The sequence below is a fragment of the Haemaphysalis longicornis genome, unplaced genomic scaffold (assembly GCF_048455015.1).
Source record: "Haemaphysalis longicornis isolate Haplotype H1 unplaced genomic scaffold, Haemaphysalis longicornis Haplotype H1 scaffold_7, whole genome shotgun sequence".
NCBI classification, from domain to species: domain Eukaryota; kingdom Metazoa; phylum Arthropoda; class Arachnida; order Ixodida; family Ixodidae; genus Haemaphysalis; species Haemaphysalis longicornis.
Genome location: NW_027526422.1, coordinates 18,773,111 through 18,794,179, shown reverse-complemented (window position 1 = coordinate 18,794,179; position 21,069 = coordinate 18,773,111). Strand labels below are relative to the sequence as shown.

Genomic DNA, 21,069 nt, shown 5'->3' with positions numbered 1-21,069 from the left:
TGTGCATTCTATCAATGTCACAAAGCAGCATTGCTAACAGACGCTAACTATTTGCCACACAATGTTGGATTCCATAAATTAAGTGGTTAGGCGTTCAAATGGAGTACCCTTTTCTGTAGGAATCTCTTCAAACAAGCATTTGCATGGCTCAACCAAACAGCTCTCAATTGAAGTTTGGCACCACCTCCTCCACTGCAACTTACAGCAACATATAATTTGCAGTTGACTTATAGAACCAAGCGAAGCATTCCGCTTACTGGGTCGCTTATTGTATCCAACCTAATTGCTGTTAAGCCCAATACGAACATATTACGAGCATGCTGTCATTGAATCTCCCGTTAACGCAGCTTGAATCCACCACACACTATGGCAGCGTTCATAAGGTAATGTGTCTTTTAGGCGAGTAACACTGGAAGATGTTTCCTTAACATTTAAAAAATGGGTAAGCAAGCACTGCTTTCTCAGAGGCAAAAGTGGGAGCTTCAAATCGTTTCCTTTAACTTGGAAAAAATTAAGCCTCACACTGTTCCCCTAATCCAAAGTATGCAGTGAATTGGTGGTTACAAAAAAAAAAATAATAATAATAAAAAAATGAAGTTCACACTCACACGTAAGACTTGAAGGTAGTGAAGCTGTACGCACCGTTTATGACCATCAGGAAGGGTTATGCCCACGATTGCAGCCGCTTTGCTTCTTCTTTATTGCCGCAACGACCTTTGCTCCATCATTGTTGCTATAAGTGTGAGCTTCCATAATTTGAACACAAAGCAAAATATCGCACAGGTTGAAGGATCACAATTGAAATTTGCTCCGCTAACCCTTCCCTCACCCACTGCAGGGATGCTGCAATCCTATCAAATCACAACCACCAAACTTAAAAAGTGCCACAAGCATCTCTTTATTTCCTTCTCTTCGATTGGCCCTGCTCATTCCGGAGCGGAAAACTTTTTCCTCTTGGGTTTCCGAACTTTCTTTCCCAGAACATCTTTCTTTTGGAAAGCGCCCTTCTTTGACTGCGCTGTTCCTGCTGCTTTCTTGGGCTCTCCGCTGGGGCCCTTCTTTCCGAGCTTTCCAGGACTGTGCCCAGCCTTCTCCTTGCCTGCCTGTGGCTGCTGCAGCTTCTTCTTCTTCTTTTTCTTCTTCTTCCGCTTCTTCTTATCCTTGCTGCCCTCGGCTGCAGAAGTTGACGGGGGCTGCGTGGCTATGGTAGGCTTAGAGGCCTTGTCAGCCCGGGCTTTCTTCTTTGGCGGCTCAGACTCTGGTGTGTCACTGGCGGCATTCTTGGCAGTAGGCTTGTCCTTTTCCTGCTCCTTCTCTTCACTGATGGCTGCAAGTGAACACATTGAGGAGCTCACACACAGAACACAGCAGCTTCGGCGCGACATGGTCTATAAGGAGACAGTACACAGGTTTGCCACAAAATCGGACCACGGGGCAGCAGAAAGATTGGGCCCAGGTGCTGACAAACCACTGCGAGAGTGTAGCCGAGCAGTGGAGTAGGCTCCGAGGGAAGGCATAAATAAAATACCAAAGCTTCGTTTGGTTCCGAACATCCATCTGCGGACAAGCCTACATACAATGATCTTGACTTTCAGGCTGAATTTGTTCGACTATATCCATGCCTCATGATAAGCGCAATCTTTATAGCAAGACCTCTAAAGTCAACACAAACAAAGCTAGTGGTTATTACAAATTGACCAGTGGGGCGTGCTTATTTTGGCAAAGCTGAAGTCATCAGAGCCTTCTCAGTACAGCAATACAATGACAGGAAAAGCACCGCAGCGGTGACAGGTGAACACCACTGCACGTGTGGCTGCAAAATGCATATCAACACATGAAACGCAACGAGTTTCGAGACCGTCCAAGTCTGAAAAAAAAATATTTTTGTGTGTTTCCAACGTTAGTTCCAACCTTTTGATTTTTAGTTCCTCTTTCATGGCTGGACTTAAAAGACGAAGCTCTCCCCCACTGGGCAGCCATGCATGTGTGCATCTCCGGCTTTACAGTAGGTACCATTCTTTCCCGCCTGCGGATTTGTACAGCACCACCTTGTAGACAAGAAGGCAGCCTGCTAGCAGTTTCACCCCTTGGAGACTGCCTTTGTTGATCAGAGCCGCCAAGTTTAGACAGGACATGTTCAGTCAACTGCACAGCTGGGATAACACAGGCTTAATTCTATCAAAGCAGTATTACCAGTGGCCAATGGCAAGAATCGGCACAAAAGTGTTGCAGGAACTCATGAGGGTGACAATCTTTCTTGCACAGTTCTTCCTCTGGCAATGTCTACTGCTAGTTGGCACATCCCCATTCAAATCAGTTGGGAGGGCTGCGTACCATGCTTGGGCATACACTGCAACCGAGTTGTGTTAGTGTACACGTTCGTTCTACCTGACGTGATGCCACTGCCTCATTGCTTTAAAGGCCAACTGCACTCAAATTTCACCTCGGCTAAATTTGTTTTTAATGCGTAGTAAGTACCCCCAAATAAGCTGAGACACAAGTGGTAGCCCCGTGAAACGCCTCGTTAATCAGTCAGAAGCGTTTAAAAAGGCTCCGCCGCAGACCACTCTGCACCTGCCGGCGGATTGCGTAAACAGCCATGACGCGCCTGTGACGTTCCAGCCGACGGTGGCTTTTTCCTCTGGCCAGCCACGCAGCGGGAGAACCGGTCGAGCTGTGCTGCCCCGTGCGCGCGTAGAGCTTGCGCGCAGACATTCTCCCGAACTGGTGACCGTCCGGCCGCTCGCTGGACGGCCGCAACGTCACTGCAATGGCCGCGCTCTCCTCGGTTTCGGTTTCAAAATCGCCGATTTTTGCTGGCCGCTTGCGGCGTCCACGTGCGTATTTCAGCTGTTGTATTTTGCATGTTGCTTTCTTTTTAAGCAGATTATACGGAAATAGGGTTTTCAAGAAGTCGAAATTTTGAGTGCAGTTGGCCTTTAATGCATTCCATGACCCCCGTACCACATGTATTCACTATAACCAAGTCTTCATGATAAGTGTGCTGTACTATTATCCTAGTTTCTGTTGGAATGAAATTAAAATTATCCATGGAGATATATGAAGTGCATTGTGGAAGACTGCCTCGGTCGCAAGTTAAACATGTCACTGGGCTGTAGGTCACACAGTAATGAAGTTAGGGCTTTGTACACTCAAGAGCAATGTTCGTGCCCTGCAAGAGCAGTTACTTATTCAGGAAGTTTTTTGAACAAGGGAAGCTACAGAGTGTGCATGGGGTAGAGAGAGAGGACTGTGCCTTGAGAATGTTCAACCCTTAACCCACCTCCCCACACCAATCCTCACGTCCTCTTCTATGCTCCTCAGTGCAACAACTGGAAAGTGAAAAACCACTTACACACCAAAAGTTAACTGAACTTCCAGGAGGTGATAAAGTTTTCTCAAACTCCCATTCTCGCGGTCCGCCAGCTTTTATTCTAGATTGCATACATGCCAGTTAGCATAATAGTTGTATGAGGGGGGAGGCAGGCACAGCTAGGCCTGCTTGATGCACAAAATTTTGAAGTGCTGGTTGTGTAATTATCCAGCAACCACTATCAAATACAAATACCAAGATATAAAACAAAATTGTGTGGGTCTTCTGCTATGGCTGTTCAATCAAAGGTGATTAGAGCAAACAAATTTGCAAAGATGCAAGTTGACATGGTTACCCATCAGCAAGTGACTTTTCCCAATTGTCGAATTATAAAATTTAAACGTTAACAGGAAAACCGGCACCTCAGTAGAGGCATTTCAAGATTTCAATTCATGCAAAAGAACGAACAGTGGGGCACTTCACGTATATTTGTAAAGCACAAACCACATTTCATTAAGTAGAACCTTTTCACCCCAGCTACACCAATGCAAGTCTTTGTTACGAGAACAAACTCGCCATACACCAGGGCACAGTGCAGTTAGAAGCAGCAAATCCAGCTGAAATTCAAGAAGCTCAAACATCAGCTATATCAAGCTTCGCTCAAGTGAGCACTCGAGTGTTATCCAGCTTGGAACGTATGAGCAAGGGACTCACTTGAGAGGGGAATGGTGTTGGAGAACTTCTTCAGCTTGGCCACAAAAAACCCTTCCATGTTGTGGGCATGAGGGTAGAAGCGGCGCGCCTTGTTCAGCGATGGATGGAACCGATGCTCACGGTACCTGGCGCCCAACAGAGTGAGCGTTACACTGCAGCCTATTACCCGACCTTACGCACAAAAGCTATCTGAAAACACTGCAAAACTAGGAGGGAAAAAAAACAAAAAAACAGCTCAGTGGTCAAAACAACCCTTACAATTGCAGCTTTTTAGGGTTCCACTAACCTGGTGAGGCCCTCTCGGCCAAAGTCCAGCCCAGTTGGCACCAACTTGACATTTCTCTTCTTCAAGGCGTAATCGATGACCCATTCGTTTTCCTCTGGCTGAAAACCCAAAGCAGAAGACATTACGAGAAATATCATATTTACATAGACTTGCCGAGCCCAGCTTGGGGGCAAACTCGGTTGCAAATGCAGCACAACTCCACTGCATCTCCTCTGAACAAACACCAGAAGTTGCAAAGTCAGAAAAAATTGGGCGACAACTACACTTCTTTGCAATGTGAATATTTCACTGCCATGACGGTGAATTTTATTGCGAGGGTACTGGCTCCCAATCAGCCTACAACCACATTGAAAATTGAAATGGGCCATCATGAAGCGCCCTGTTGAACTGGCAAATTCCTGCACCCCTCCCACCCGCCCACGGTGCAACAAATTCTGCAGCGCTGATGTGCCAGCGCAACAGCGACAAATCCTTCACGGCATGCTGGTCCACTTTCACACTCTGCATTACCATAATGGCAAACACCTCCTGGCCTCCCTATGCTGCCCATGCTCTCCTTGAAACTATGTTTACGACCTTGGTTAAGCGGTTGGCTCTGGGAATGAACAAGTCAAAAAGGAGGGCACTAGTGCCATCAATTAGCCACTCCACATTCACCGCTCTTCTCCCCTGCTTTCCCCTTCCCGTTCCCACTGTGCCTTTTCCCGTTTTGCCCCTCCCACTTTCTCTACTATCACTTCCATTTTCGCTTGTTTATCAGCTGCGCTCTGCATTTGCTCATTCGTTCCTTCGGTTACGCCAACAGTGTGCCAAATGCCCAAACATGCACACGTGAGCTGCGCTCTAAAAGTTGGGCCAGTCCACTGACCATGACTGAGCACGTGCTGTACACAATGTACCCCGGCTTGTTGTCACTGCAATCGGCACAGTCAATGGCCGCCAGTATGAGCTGCTTTTGGAGCTGGGAACATCGAAGAATGTCTCTCTCCTCCTGAAAACAAATGAGCAGTTGGAATAAATCACCTTGTCTCCAGCCAGATGGGTAAAGGACCTGGTACTTGTACCAAGAACGTGGTTGTGCAGCATTAGGGCACACTGAGCTCACCTTGTTTGTTTTGACGGCGGGATCTTTGGACACCACACCGGTACCACTGCATGGTGCATCTAGCAGCACTCTGTCAAATCCCTTAGCAACCTGCAATCGTATTAGTCTCCTGTGAGTTACACAGCTTCTTTCTTCTTTTGAGGGCTTCTTCCAATATCTGAGCCCTAGGATGGCCAATTAGCTATTTGAAAAACCATTACACATTGAAAGCGCAAAAATGAGCCATAGCTTCCTTTAATTACATTTAGAAGGTACCCTGGAGTGACACCGAAACCAATATATGCCGACAATAGAGACTTTTAGGAGATGTGGTGTGCAAAAAAGAAAACCTATAATTTCTTGCATCGCAAGGTGGCGAAAGTGCCACTCTTGCAGACTTTTCTCTTATTCAACCATCTGAGCACACATTTCCTGTTGGTTACAGCTGCAGAGGTTGCGCTGCTTCTACATAATGCCTTTGGTAACCGACTGACATTATTCCCGACAAACAAAGTGACAACGAACTGTTAAAACAGGTCTGCCTCGCACCCCCACCATTATCATCATCATCCCATTTGTGCCCACTGCAGGATGGAGGCCCCTCTCTCGTTCCTCCCACCATTCCTGTCTAGCAATGCCGGAGTCCACTCTTTGACACAGAATTTTCGTATTTAATCTCTCCACTGAACTGATCGTCTTCTCCGACTTCTACTGCAGTCTCTGACTCGCCGCAGCTACCCTGGTGGTCCGCCAGTTGCTACCCTTCACTGCAGGCCTAGCTTCAACATTGGCAGAAAACTTGTCCACACACAATGCCACAAGTAACGCTTTCGCCATCTCACATCACAAGAACATGCTTAGGGATTCCCCCCTGCAGCTTCCTGATCCCACTATGCCTCGCACTTGTTCGGCCTAATTGCAGGCGTCTCTAATGCAGGAGCCGTAACAACAAATCCATGTTACCTCCCCATTTCTGCAAGCAACATTTCACTGAAATCTTGAAACAGGCAAGTAAAAAAATGCCCTTGGCTAAGTTACCTGCTAGGCGCACACGCGACATAATTTATTCAGGCTTACCTCGGGGAACTTGCGGCCATCGTAGGAGCAGACAACGGTGTTGTTGACGCCCAGCCTGTGCAGGTTGCCCACAATGGCCTTGCACCGCTCCTTGTGCAGCTCGTTAGCAAAAAGGACCCCTGTGTTCTTCATGATGGCAGCTGAAGGGAGAGAGAACAGTCATTCGGGTCCTCAAGCCGCAACTGCGCGCATGACCACTTTAAAACGCAAGTTAGAAACCTTCACTGCCGTTTTGCCGGCCAAAGCTGCATCTGGATTAAGAGGAATGCCATAGCAGGAGGCTGCAGGTTAACTCAGACCATCTAAACACCCATGATGGATGTTGAAACAGTGACACACAGGCTTTTTTTAAATGTGAAAGCCTTAAATGACCCATTGCGAGAAAAAGACAGCATCCAGTTTGAGATCTTTCATTTCATGCGAGTTCAAACGAGTTCAAACACTCACACAGCCCCAATACTCACAGCACTCACATTCGCACACAATACTCATACAGAAGGACTGAAATTTCCATCAGCACATAACTGCAGTCTCCAATAAACTATAGGAAAACCCTGCCAAAAAACTGAAGGAGCTTAAAAATGCTGCACCATTTTAATTACAGCAACTCGCTGAAATATTTTCATCTGATCAGGCCCAGTTCTGTCAAAGATGTTCCCTCTCATGTTTGGTCCCCTCCTCATTTGTATACAGCTATGCTCTTGGCTCCAACACCATCATATTCTCTGGTTAGGCATGTTCCGAGACAAAGGTTAGGCCTAAGTCATTTGCGCGCCATCCCAGTCTCCTCCTGGCCCTGAATGTTCTGATCGCATTCCCATGCCTAGTTTTTGGCCTGCCATTACGACTTATTGTCCCTCTCTGGTTGCTATCTCGTTCCTCATGCAGTGCTCCTGTTGTCCAAGTTGCATAAACTCGCAAAAAATGTTGACAGTCAATGCCCCCTGCACTAGCGTGAGAATTGCCAAATGCTCATTATAAGCCCAGCACTACAACAGCCAACGTCAGAGGGTTTTCCCACCCCTACCGATGTGGGTGGTTTTCCCCCCCGGGGCGGCGCACATGTCCAAGATGCGCTCGTTCTCCTGCGGAGCGAGTGCCATGACGGGCAGCATGGAGGCCGCCCCCTGGAGCACATAGTGGCCGGCCAAGTACTCCGGTGTGGCCCCTGGGAGTTGAGAGGGAGAAACAGTGAGCACTTGGAAGGACCTACTGGGACAGAACTACAGCCACGTTACATACTTTAGGATTCAGTCAATGTCAGTTCAGAATTGGAATCGATTTGCATCTCTAATTAACACAGGGTTCACTCATACAAGCAAATGTAAACCAAATGGGAACACCCCATCACATTGTGCTCTTGGCAACCAAATCTCCATTTTTTTTTTCACTTTCTTTGGAGGAGGGGGTTTTATTTCAACGTTCCCCTTTCCTTTGCTTCCTTACGTGCACCTCAGAAAATATTAAGAAAAAAAAGACCAGCTGCACCCCAGGCAAGATTCCTTACTTTTTCATTTTTGATACTGAAAGCTTCATTTACAGGTCTTTACATCTCCTGCAGCAATTTCATTTCTGCTTCCCACAAAATATGACCACTCTCTCGATAATTCACCCAACTGGGATAAAAGATTGAAGCAACAATTAAAACACATTTCAAGGAGCAGGTTATGAAAAAACTTCATCCCCATTTCCTTTGAATCCATTCCTCTCAAGTCCCCATGCATGCCACTGCTCAGCCAAGGCTGCTACCATTAAATATAAAAATTGCAATTGAAATTTTTTTTTGCTATATTCAACCTTGCCGAGGACATTACTGGCAACTAGTTCTCAACAAACAGCACAGCTAGCGAAGTAGGAAACTAATGAAATTTTGACCCGCTGCAAGCTACAACATCCCACACAGCCAGTAACGTGGCCGCCATCAGAATGACGATTTGGCATGGTACCTCAAAGCTATCGCAAATAAAAGAGATGCTAAAAAGAAAAAGTTCCTCGCAATGTCTGACAACTGTTTGAAGGCATCTCTCCACATATACGAGTGACTCCCACCATATTGCGAAGCTTCTTATGCTTCACTGACGGCGACCGTCCTGTCACCACAATGCACTGAAGGAAAGCCAACTTTACGCAATCGGTCTCATAAAACGATGATGATGATAAGCAAAGGCACATCAAGCATTTCAAGGGAAAGGGAAAGAAGAAAGAAAGAGACCGCTTCTCCGGGCCTAGATTTCACCTGGGCCCCTTACTTTATGAAGACGACATCTATCCAATTGCGCCATTCCAACCTTGGACTTTGACTTTGGCTCAGGTTGGAGAGAGCTTTGTGCTTTAACAGTCTTTTTGAACATGGGGGCTTTGATTTTTTGATCATTTAGTTTTCGTTTAAATATCATTTAAACATTTTAATTGTGCTTCTGTGTTTTATATTTTCCTTGGCAGTATAAGGAGGAGGTTCAGATTCCCCATCTACGGATTACCTTTGGTAGTCACATTACGCAACGAACTACCGTATTTACTTGCGTAATGATCGCACTGTTTTTCCAAAAAATTGATGCAAATTTAGGGGTGCGATCATTACGCGGGGTAAATTTTTCGCGACAAATAGCCGACCACAGGAAACGCAACAAGTTGCAGGTCAATAATTTAACGGTAGGTGTTATGAACATAATTAAAAATAAAGGGTAAATATAGCTTAAATTTGTAATAAACGCACGCATCACATGAACAGCACACAGACATTTTTATTAATTATTTCTCATTCAACCACGACCTCTCATTTTGAAACTTCGAACTGTGCACACAGACGGGACAGAAAAAAAAAGTGGCGAAACGAGCGCAGAGAAAAAAAAAAGAAGACGGGACGGGACTTGGCTATACTTGACACATGTACAACCTATCGCTCCAGCAAGTTTGGGGTGCGGTCATTGCGCGGGAAATAAAAAAAATCGAATTTCGACGACAAACTTCAGGGGTGCGATCATTACGCGAGTGCGATCATTATGCGAGTAAATACGGTACACTTCAAGAACAATAAATTGAAATGAAGCGAGAAAAAGCTGCCACTGATAAATGTAACAACAAGAAAAGTTACCCACCTACAGGAACCTGGGAGTTGTAGACAATGAGGCCAACCTTGGACCACTTCCCAATGGGGTCCAGGTTAACCCCACGGTTGATGAGAGCCTGCAAAGGACACAACACCATTAGGTCAGCTTCCTGCACCTAAGTTACACACAAAGAGCAACAAAAATTGGGCCCATTTCCCCGCGAGGGGGACTCGAGTAAATGCGTCGCATAGGGGGTGGGTGTATTGCGTTAACGTTTAGTGTTTGGGGAGTTGGTGGTAGTGAATGCGTTGTATCAGCAGCTTCTTGACGTAGTTTGAATGAGTCAAGGATATAAGGCGCGTTCGTAGCCTCCCATTCTGTGTCGGCTTTGTGGCGCAGTGGGTAAAACACCATGTACATTGCGTTCCGCCCGCACGGTCGAGGGATCGAAACCAGGCGCCGGATAGTATTTTTTTTTATATAGTGTAGGGGGAGGGGTGCGGACTACGACTACGGACGTCAACGCGGGTGACATCGTGAGTTACTGAAATGCTCTGCATTTAAAACTCTACGATCAAGTTGCACCAAATACGACTGAGAAAGTGCGGTAATGACACGAGGCAAGAAGTTTCGCCATGTGACTTGGATTCACCAAATTTCCTACTGTATGCTAAGAGCTCGTTAAAGGGACACTGAAGTGATTTGTAAACATTGCGGGATTACTAGCGCAAATTGTAGTTCGGAGTCCGTAGGCATTGTTTCGACCACTCTGGCCGCGTTTACGCGAATTTATTTAGTAGAAAAATCAATTCGAAAATGCTGTCCTCCTCTCTTTACGCTCGCCCATTTTCTGTGGCGTTTTCGTGTGACGTCAGCAGGAGATGAGCTGGAAAATGGCTGCGCTACTGCACGGTTCGCCGACCAGCCGACCTACCGATCGAGTCAGTCGGCCCAGCGTTTCGTCCGCCGGCCGCCGACGGGTCGTCGCTATTCGCTCGCTCAATTGAAACTAAGCCACAACACCTTTGTGAATGAAAGAATGTGCCTTTCCTTACTTTGTTAGTTTGTACACTGTGTCAAACTCAGAGTTCGGGTCGCTCCACACAAGCGCTGCACAAGTGCACATGCGACGCTTCGCTGACTTTACGCTAGTAGGAAAATCTAAGGCCAATTGAAGGCGGGAGAAGAGTCAGCGAAGTCAATATAGGTACTAAGAAAATAAAATCACCTGAAACTTTTACCGTACAGCGCAAAACTAGGGAGCAGGAAGCACTTTTTGCGCTGGGTAAACAAGCACAGCGGTCAGCAGCACGACCGCACATCTGCGAACGCTTTTCTGTCAAAGAAATGCAATTGCTAGACGTGAGATATTGTGGAAGTTTGGGGGACACTTACTGCAGGAGTGATATACAACAAATAGTCACATAAAGTACTTAAAATGCTTAAAATAAATAAAAGTGTAAACTGGTCATAAATTATAAACCTTATATATCCAAACCGACCAGCGCCGGCTCGTGGCCTAGCGGTCTGAGGCGCTGGAATTTGTTTTGAAAGTCGCAAGTTCGAATCCCCGAGGGTACAAGTATTTTTTTTTTTGTAGGTTCATTTTTTCGTATGCGGCCGATGTTTTCTGAACTGAGTTCACCATTTTTGGGCCGTAACGTTCACTGCTCCACGAGCGAGATCGCAGAACGCGCGCATACTGACAATGACGCGCTAGCGAGTTCTCGGTGGCATGCTGTTGCCACAAGCACCGACTGCTTGCGGGCAGTGGGCCCAGGCCTGAATCAGCACACCCTTGGCCTGGTGCGAACTAGCTTTTTACGAACAGACATGAGTGAGGCAAGCTCCGATAATGCGGGAAAAGCGCATGGCATTTAAGAGTCTGCGGTGACGCGGAGGGCGTTCATCCACTGCGTAGGCCTCGTCTAGTGATTTCTACGATTCCAAGCCGCCCTGGGAGGTTTATCTTAGACATTTGACAGCCGACAACATGGCAGAAGCGCGGTACGGCGATAATTGAGAAATCGAGAATGCCCATCCAACAACGCCATCAGATGTCAAGCATGTTGTTTTACAGAACCGAAACCGAAACCGAAACTTTTGATTGCTAACCTTGGGCATCGTCCAATCACAGTGCCCCCCCCTCCTGACGTCACAGCCTTTAGTTGGTGCGGCCGCCGCAAACCGCGCATAATAGTTTTTCTTCTTTCGCGCTTTGTAAAATAATTACCGATTTGTCAACCGGATAAACGATGAATAGTGTGTTAATTTGAGCCAGTCTACACAGTGCAAGCAAAAACGGGAGCTTGACAAATTCACTTCAGTGTCCCTTTAATATACAGTTGCTGAAGTAGTTGACTATTTACAATAAACTTCATGCAGAAGTTTAATGTCCTTTTGTCGTGAGTGCTTTTTTTTTTCTCTTTTCCTGTCTCACCGCTCTATATTAGTGGCAATGAAACTTGGCCAACTCGTCTGATTTTCTATCCTCCTCTTGTGTACCTATGACTTTATGCAGCTTTCTTCTGAAGTTGTCTGGCTAGAATTTGTAGCCCGTAAGTGAGAAATGTTTGATAATGCAGAATGGCATAAGAAATCTTTCTGAGCTAAGAGCTCATCTTACTTGGGCCAAGTCCCGCCGTCTTGTCTTTAATGAGTTGGCCCGGATTGTCACTGGTCGGTTGACTTCGTTTGCTTCCAAGAACTCTATGAGCTGTGAAAAAAGGGCAAGAAATAGATTTTATATGAAAGGCTTCTCTAAAATTCAAATACGCCACTTTGGTTAACACAAACTTGAAGTACAGGTGAAAATTTGTTTTATTAGGAGCTTATCTTCGATAGTTGCATTTCTGACAACAGAGTAAGTGTTGGTTCAGCATATCAGAAAGTGTGCTCATTTTAAAGACATTCAGTTCCATGAACTTCTATCTGCATGGACACTTAGTTCACTGAATTTGGCAAAAACCCGTAAAGCTAAAGTGTAAAGTTTAACTTGAGAAGACAGTGTATTAGCAAGCAGGTACTTTCATGAAGTTATCATAATCATCATGTTGCTTAACCATTCTGTAACTAACGAGTAATGCCACAACAGTGCACATCCTGATGATAAGGTAAATACCATTCATCAAACATAACAGGTTGTGCACCAAAAAACCTTCATGCTCTATCGGGAGAGGAAAAATTGCTCGTAATTTATTAAACCGTTTTTCAACTAAGCAGACCTTCAGGTCTTCAATACACATTGAAGGTACAGTTTGGGCACTCTTTCCAACACTGTTCAGCATGCTGGAAGAAAGAAGTGCCCACACTGATGGCCCAAGTTGGTAGGCACAAAAACCACATCGCTTTCTTCTACTGGAAGTGTTGTGTTCTTCCCTTCCAACCTGCCTAGCCAGCTCACTTAAATCTCCACCCTAGCACAGCCCAACAACTAGGCTGGTGCCGATACCTCAGCAGGTGAGAAGAGGTCCATGAACTTCTGCATCAGGAATTCATTGTAGCTGTAGTACTCGCACAAGTCCTGTTTCAGGATGTCCAGATATTCGGCACGTGACCTGCACACAACACACATGACCACCAGGAAGTTTAAGTTTACCATCAAAATACAACACGTGGTACATCGATACCAGCAGTGATAATTTTTTTGCACTTGCAAGTTGTGAGCCCCAGCTCCACAGAAAAGCAGTGTCCTGGGCGTGGAAGTTCAAACTTCTCCCACGGCAACCTCTGATTATTTGATACGGCAAGTTTCATCTTGAACAGCAGTCCTGCCTTACAGCCAAGCATAACGGGAACATTTCAATTTGTACAGAATGGCCAAGAGCACAGTAAATGTGTAACCACTCATGCCGGCATCTTTGGCAACAAAAGAGGAGTGCACACAGCCCACCCCCCCAGGCACCCACTGCCTGGGCCACAAGAACAAGCAGTGCAGCAGCTCAAAGTGGGCAGGAACATGGTAATGTCAGATGCTGTGGCACAAACACAAGCTCTCTGATGAAGGAAACCCAGGGTGCAAAGAATGGAAAACAACTCTTACTAATCTCCGCCAATAAACCTAGCATCTGTGCCAATGACTGCACTGATCTATGCTAACACCTACGCTCTTCCGGCACATTAAAAGCAACAACTTCAATTATTTGCCAAAGTTTTCATGTGGTCCCTGCACTAAAAACAGCATGCTACAATAAACTGGAGCTGCTGCACTTATCCTTGTGGCTACTAGGGGTTACCAGCCTTGCAATTCAGCTGTCAAGCAGAGTCCTAACATAGTGCAAGTTTTTTGAGCAGGGCAGGAGTTGACTAATGTTGAATTCCAATGGCAGATCCGGTACCCTTTTGGAGCAACTTTTTCCCTCCGTCTGGAGCAGACATCTTCCAATGGCAGAAGGGGAGCAACCAAACCCTGTTCCGACGGCAGATTGAGAGCACCGTTGCAGCCAAGATCACTCCACGGAGCAAGAAAAGTTGCTCCCCCAAAATCAGCGGAGTCAGCGGAACTTGCGGGGGACTGATCTCTCGTGACGTTGTCGCCGTCTTCTTCCAGTCTACTTCTCTTTTCGAATTGCCATGGCACCCACTAACGCAAATACGCACAACGGCCACAGTAACAATAGGAAAAAGAACGCTGCACACCATGTTGCATTCATGCTTGCTAGTTAATGAAAGTGAGAGCAACAGCTGGAACTCGGAATCCAGTGGCGACGACCAGGTGGACATGAAGATGATGATGATGATTGATGATTCCTATTGGTTTCCCCTTTGAAGCGGGTTGATGACATGTCATCTTACCAAAAAGGACTAATATAACCATGTTTTACACCCTTGGTTTAATACTAGCGCTGCTTAGGGCAGGCACTAAAGCTTATTAGACCCAAAATACTTTCTTTCCCTCTTACAGGTGGTAACTGTCCTAGGCAATATTCCCCTCTGCTTTTCGTCCACCAGCATTCTAATCTTCTTTTCGTCCCCTCGACAGCCTTGAAGTTAACTTCCTCTCTGATACCCTTAAATCCTAGGGCTTCTAAAAGCCCAATATTCCCTTCATGTAGATTTGGATGGATACCCTCACATTCTAACACTATGTGCCGCATAGTTTCTGTTTCTTTTCCGCAGACCACGCATACCCCATCATTTTGTGAATACTTCCTCACAAAACTCTTAGTTCGCAGGCAACCTGCTCTAGCATCAAAAAGCAAAGCACTGCCCTGGGAATTATCGTAGAAATTTTCCTTTCTGATGTTCATCTTCTCAGCCCTGCACATCTCTAACGACGTTTTAGCTTGCATTTTGTCCCTCCATTTATTCGTTTCAATCTGCCTTGCCTCTTTTTTGGTTACCTTGGCTGTTTTGGATTCCCCACTGTTCTTTCCGTATTTCATCGTTAGCCTTCTCGTCTTTCTTAACCACTGCGTGTCCACGCTTTTCAAGTATAGGTACCTAGAAACCTTAGCTGCCTACCTTCGTTGATCCATTGCCCTCAACCTCATCTCAAAGCATATTTTACTCTGAGCTTCTCAAACGACGCCCAGCCCAACTTCAAACGACGCCCAGCCCATAAATGCGTTTTCGGCCTTTCTTTTTTCCTGCCTGTGAAAAGGCTGATGAAACTTTCGTCACGGGCGCCGTTGGAAGCTGTTGAGGCTAATACAGTCCCTTCATCAGCAAAAAAAATCCAATAAAGGGACTTTAGTTGAGACCCCGCAAGAAAACGCTTGCAGGGAAGCCGACATTTTGGAAGGGCCCGACGTAAAGACTGCCGGAAAACTCCCACCATGCTTCAGCAGTTGCTCCGGCGGGAGCATGTGCACTCCAAAGGCAGTTTCGGAGCACCTGCTCTTCGACGGAGCAGTGCACTCTGCGGCAGAGCTCGGCGACTGCTCCTGGACTGCCAATGGAATTCAACATAAGTGGGAAGCATCATTCGCCTGCACTGATACAGGCTCTTGTGCACACAAGCATCTCATTCCAGGCATCACATTTTCTAGCTCACACATTATGTCTTGCTCTTGCCGAATTAAATAGGTGGCTGTCCATTTCGGGATGCAAGTTACGGATCACGCGGTCTATAGACCCAAAGTTATGGTAACCTGCCCTATGCAATGATGGACAAAAGTCACACACGTAAGAAAATGCAGGGCCTTTTAGGCCACTTACCTCTGGAAAAGCTGCAAAACCTGCACCTATTACGGACACAGCGGCCGTGACCTACGATTTTCACTAATCGTTTTTGCACCTACCTGGTAGCTATACTGTGTGCTTTCCTTGCTTTGTGAGGTTAGTAACCACAGGGCCCCTACTTCATGTCACACACCATCAGAGCCGCCTGGATGTCAAAATGCTTTAGCCTCCACAAAGGTTTGCACATAGGACGATAACCAGCTGAAAAAAGGACTAATTCCCTAGCTCTAGACATTCTTGTGATGCCAAGGGCATTGACAAGGCTGATGAAAGCGTGGTTGTCATGGATGCCACGAGATCACTTTACCTACGACACCAAACTTGGAATATTTTATGACAGTCGATTTTCCTATAATTCATGCTTAAACTTTTTTATTGAACTGCCATAACTACCCTGCAGAAATAAAGCACTCAAAGGTCGAAAGAGCTTACCTTCCACGTTCTCCTACAATTCATGCTTAAACATTTTCACTGAACTGCCAAACTCCCTTGCAGAAATAAAGCAATCCAAGCTTGCCAGAGCTTACCTTCCAGGTTCTCTTCTGCTTGCGAAGTCATTAAGGACGTACGTGATGTCTTTTATCCTCTCGCTGATAATGGCCAAGTCCGGAGGTTCGGCCTGTGGATCCAGCTAAGGAATCCGCCACAAGCCTTGTTTGGCCCCTTTTACCACACAGAAAACAAGGCACAAGTTTGCATGTTTCCCGCTCACTTCTGTAAGTAAGACTGCCGTAAGTGTGCCAAACAAGCAGTGAGAACATGCAATGTTGCACTCATTGGTAATTTTGAAGAAAAAAGACCCGGATGCCGACCACAAGTTAGTTCGAGTTTAAGAGAAAATTAACGTTTCGGCTTCCACACGGTCACAATCACCACAATTGTGACCAAGGCATCCGTGTGGAAGCCGAAACGTTAATTTTCTTTTAAACTCGAACTAACTTGTGGTCGGCATCCTGGTCTTTTTTCATCAAAATGCATCCCGACCAGACGGGCTTCTGTTATACCCTTGACTTCATTGGTATTACTGAAACCTTCAAATGGAGCTCTTTAGGCTGCCTCACTGTGAGCCCCAATTATTAATCTACATTCACTAACATAAGTACACCTGCTATGCAATACTAAAGCAATCATCAAGAGTGACAAAATTACTCATTACACACCATACAACTTTCATGACAGGAATTACACTTTTTGTAATATGCAGTTTTTAATGAACCCTGCTTTCCATCAATAAAAACAATTCTTTATGGGCATGCAAACATACCACATTGCTATGCTAAGGTATCAGCTCAGAATCCCAGGAACTTTTAGGCCCCCTCCACCCCTTTCCTTTCAGTAGCAGCACACCAACTTGCCAAAAAAGGCTACAACTGCTCCCACATCCCATGGTTGTCACCAAGAGCCAGGTTGAGAAAAAACTGCCCAAAAGGATATTCTCCTTCTCTATTTCTTGCCCACTTGGAAGTGTGAAGACCTCAGATTCAGCAATGTTTGTTTTCAGCTCCTCGTCTGCAAGTTTCCTGCATAAAAATAACACGGGCACCTTAAAACCGGCATTTGCAACACACATGACAAAAATTGCTTGTTTCCAGCCACCTACTAGAGGGCATAAGAACTGTAGCGAACATACACTGATGAAAGATTTGCCCAAATGCTTCTAAATATGTTGGTATATCTTATCCCAATTTTCACACTTCCACACACAACACAAATATTGGCATAGACATACACAACTTGACATCACAAAGATGCAGTGACTGTGGAGTCTGTACAGTTGCGATCAATTTGAAGCAGGCCTTTGAAGCTGCATAGCAGCCCATTTCAGAACTTTGGAGATAAAGATAGCGGTGCCTTTTCCCCCTCAGTCTCTTGCATGATACAAACCTCATAGAAGCCGTAACATAGCACTGCTGTATGTTGATTTGATTGTGGGGTTTAACGTGCCGACGCAACTCAGACGATGAGGCGCGCCGTAGTGGAGGGCTCCGGATTAATTTTGACCACCTGGGGACCCTTAACGTGCACCGAAATCTCGTACACACTGGCATTTTTGCTTTTTGCCTCCATCAGAAAAGCGGCCGCCGCAGCCAGGAATCGAACCCGCGACCTCGTGCTCAGCAGCGCAACGCCTTAGCCACTGCGGCGGGTCAGCACTGCTGTATGTTAATTCGCCCCTAGCGTGATCATCTTCAGATTGATCATTCATGTATATGTACGAAATATAAAACATAACAGGAAAAAAAAAATTCAAGCAATTTGCTGCTGGGCAGTTGTGTAGGATAGGTGAAACGTATGGAACAGGGCAGCTGCCAGTTGGGGTAATGTGTGGTGATCCTTCAGCACTTATGACGCATTCTCAGTGTGCTTTCTTATTTACCCTTCCTGCTCTGTCTTGACCTTTATGCAATCCTTCTTCATTTTCTTACCCTTCCCCTTCATTTTCTTTACACACCCATGGAGGAGGGATTGGGGGAAGGGGGAGGGAGGGGGGGGGGGGGGGGGGGGGCTGGTGCAACATAAGGAGTCTAACCGCTTGTGGCCCACCTGATAGCAAACCCATTTGACAAGTGCAATCCAATTTTGTCCCATTCCCCAGCCTGCACTGCAGGCTAGCAACCATCCCCTTCACAGCAATGCACCCCAGACAGCCGTCACACCCAACTCTTTGCCCGCAAAAAAACATCCTACTATTGTAGCCCAGAGGAAAGCGTGCTCGCTTGGGTAGTGGAAGAAATTTTTTTACACTAAATCACCAAGTGAAAAGCTGCCATGTAGCATGAAAGTTCCTGGAGAGAAACCTAAAAAAAAAAAAAATAAAGAAAACACTGAAGGTTACTCCCCAATGCTAAATGTGTGTGCAGCACGAACTGCAGTCTTCTCGGTCACGGTGCATATCTGCTGCGCCTCAGAAAGTGATCACGTGACCAGCAAACGCACAGTGGCTCGTGCAACTCTGCTGTTATCTCGCAGCGCGTCGCTGCCGCCGAGTATGTTGTTGCAAATTGTGTTTGAAATTCAGGCGCAAACTAACGTGATTCGGATCAGCCAGAGGAGCAGCGTCTGGCAAAAGTGTGAGGGGGAGGCAGGAGAGAGCTGACGCTACAGAATCATGCACCGCCCTCCCCTTTACACTTTCGCCAAGTGTCGCCGCTAACGAGTGCCTCGTGTGGGCTCAGCATACCGCCCTCTCCCCCTCGTACTTTCCTCTGCCGTTTTCTTTCTGTATTCGCTTGCTCCGTTACAACGCCGTCGCAAAAGCACAGTAGCAGCCACCAAAGTGCAGCGCACTAAAACGTATCATGTTGATACGATAACTGAAGGAGCGCTGCACACCAAGTGATAGCAGACGGCAGCTCCCATTCTAGTGGCTTCACAACTGCAGGCACTCCGACAGTGGATACCCAGCTTCCCCGCTTTATTTGCCAACATGAAGCAGGTGTGTATGAAGAGACAAATGCAAACATACCAAGCTTTGTTTATGCCGCATGTGAACTATCACAGATTGGTCTGCGCAACCAAAGGCAAAACAAATAGTAAACAAACCTTATTTTCTTTTTAAGAAAAAAAAAAAAAGAATTGCCCACCCTAATGCTGGCCTCAAACACCTTTCTTCAACTCAAACTTCCCCTTATTCCAATTGCAATTTTCTGAAAACTTTTACTAATATGGCCTCCAGAACAAACATAGTGCTTACACAATATGCTCACAATTGGCTACTACTGAATTTCCACAACACCATGCATTCCAGTCAAGCTGCACAATGTATTATTTATTCTTAATATAAATATAGTCATGTACAGCCCGGACAGTTGAGAAAATATTTTTTTGAGCTTTAACTGTGAACAACTTAGTTGATTAACAGTGATGCAGAAGCATTCAAGTGAACTTTCATCTGTAGCCGCATGACAGTGTTTGCATAACTGTACGATCACACGCTTTTTATTTCATGTAGTATTTTGACATTTTTATAGGGTTCCCTTTTTGAGTCCCTGCTTTGCGAGGGGTTACCGGGCCTTGTCAAGCTGTTTTAAAAACTGCTCTCGAAGAGGACTCGAGTTCCCACGAAGATTTCTGCATTAGTCTGGCAAATTATACGAATTGAATTTTTATACCAAATCAGAGTAGGTGGAAATAAAGTGAACGATACAAAGGCCCTGAACTTTAATTACTGCGAGTAGAACACTCGCTTAACTGCCACAAAAAATAACTTACCTATCTTCCTCCTGTTTCTTCTGTAGTTTTCTTGACGCAGCTTCGATGGGAAGCTGAAGCGAGACACAACCACAAACCAGTGAGCTTAATCTTAACTGTCTTCTGACTTACTAGAACTAAGTCAATAGATTCATACCTCTTCATCGTCACTCTCGTCTTCATCTAAATCGCTGCCCTCTTGAGCATCAAACTCGTCGTCCATGGCAGCATCATCAGAGCTTTCGCCAAAATCCTGAAAGTACGAAATAAGGTACTTAGTAAAACGTGAGGGGCAGTCAATGACATTTCCGCATTTAGGCGAGATTCTTCCCACCGACATTACCTCTTGTTCGCTGTCGAGGGCGTCATCTTCATCGTCAGATTCCAACAGCTGTCTCTTCGGTGCTTTCGGCTTGAGCCACTTTTTGTTCTCGTCAGAAAATGACTGTGTTTTTGGTGCTGGTGAAAGTTCACTCTCTTCTAAATAGGGGTAAAAAGTATGACTAGGTTGGTACATCGACAGCAAAGTAGCGAAGCGGTCACGATCATTCGGCTTTTTACCTTCCAGGGGGTAATTAGTGATGGTCAGTGATAGCCTGACAAACTTCTCTTACCTTCTGCAGACTTCCTCTCGTTTAGGGCATTTCTTGCTGGCTTCTTTTTAAGGCCTTGGGTTTTCTTCAGCCTGGAATTGAAGAATGCTCATAGCCCGCTTTCCACAATACCAGTGCCGACGGTGTTACCTTTTCAGGGCTCGCCTAGAGAGTGGTCTTTCAGCTGAAAACACACAAAACGAAAAGTATGTGCATGCAACGTACGAGGCGAGTAGTTAGATGAAACACTAACACGTGGGTACAAAAGCGGTGTTTACCTTTAAGAGCCTTCGGCAACTCCGGAGGGGGTTGGATCTTAGATTTCCTAGACCGCCGCCGTCCGGGCTTCTCGGAGAAGTTCGCTTTGCGGCCCATGCTGATATAGAACTGCGCTCAGAACCTCCTGTTACTGACACCGATTTGTAACATCAAACTTCACTTGACGGCATCGTAAAAACAGCGTGGACGTTTTACTTGCGACGGATTGGATTCGGTACGTCACTGGATTTGCACAGCCTATTTATTCTGATGGTGATGCCACTGCGTTCTATCCACTTCGATAGAGTCTAGTTTTAAGT

General features: G+C 46.0%; 1 protein-coding gene across 1 annotated transcript; it reads right to left on the bottom strand.

Annotated features, from left to right (window-relative positions):
* Positions 1 to 874: 874 nt before the first annotated feature.
* Positions 875 to 20,997, bottom strand: LOC144144650 (uncharacterized). Its single transcript, XM_077676176.1, has 18 exons — positions 20,770 to 20,997; positions 20,642 to 20,675; positions 20,513 to 20,583; positions 20,242 to 20,378; positions 20,056 to 20,151; positions 19,920 to 19,972; positions 17,142 to 17,227; positions 16,235 to 16,328; positions 12,976 to 13,081; positions 12,151 to 12,240; positions 9,573 to 9,660; positions 7,502 to 7,642; positions 6,475 to 6,614; positions 5,419 to 5,508; positions 5,182 to 5,304; positions 4,314 to 4,411; positions 4,028 to 4,152; positions 875 to 1,327 (listed from the first exon to the last, which is right to left on the bottom strand). Exons 1-18 carry the CDS (start codon positions 20,864 to 20,866, stop codon positions 927 to 929), a joined length of 2,070 nt encoding a protein of 689 aa, XP_077532302.1. The 5' UTR covers positions 20,867 to 20,997; the 3' UTR covers positions 875 to 926.
* Positions 20,998 to 21,069: the final 72 nt, after the last annotated feature.

Excerpts from the sequence above, each read along its gene's own strand:
- LOC144144650 (XM_077676176.1), bottom strand. The coding sequence starts at position 20,866 with ATGGGCCGCAAAGCGAACTTCTCCGAGAAGCCCGGACGGCGGCGGTCT. Across the intron at positions 20,379-20,512 it reads CGAGAGGAAGTCTGCAGAAG|AAGAGAGTGAACTTTCACCA; the intron begins GTAAGAGAAGTT and ends ACCCCTATTTAG. Across the intron at positions 5,305-5,418 it reads CCGCCGTCAAAACAAACAAG|GAGGAGAGAGACATTCTTCG; the intron begins GTGAGCTCAGTG and ends ATTTGTTTTCAG.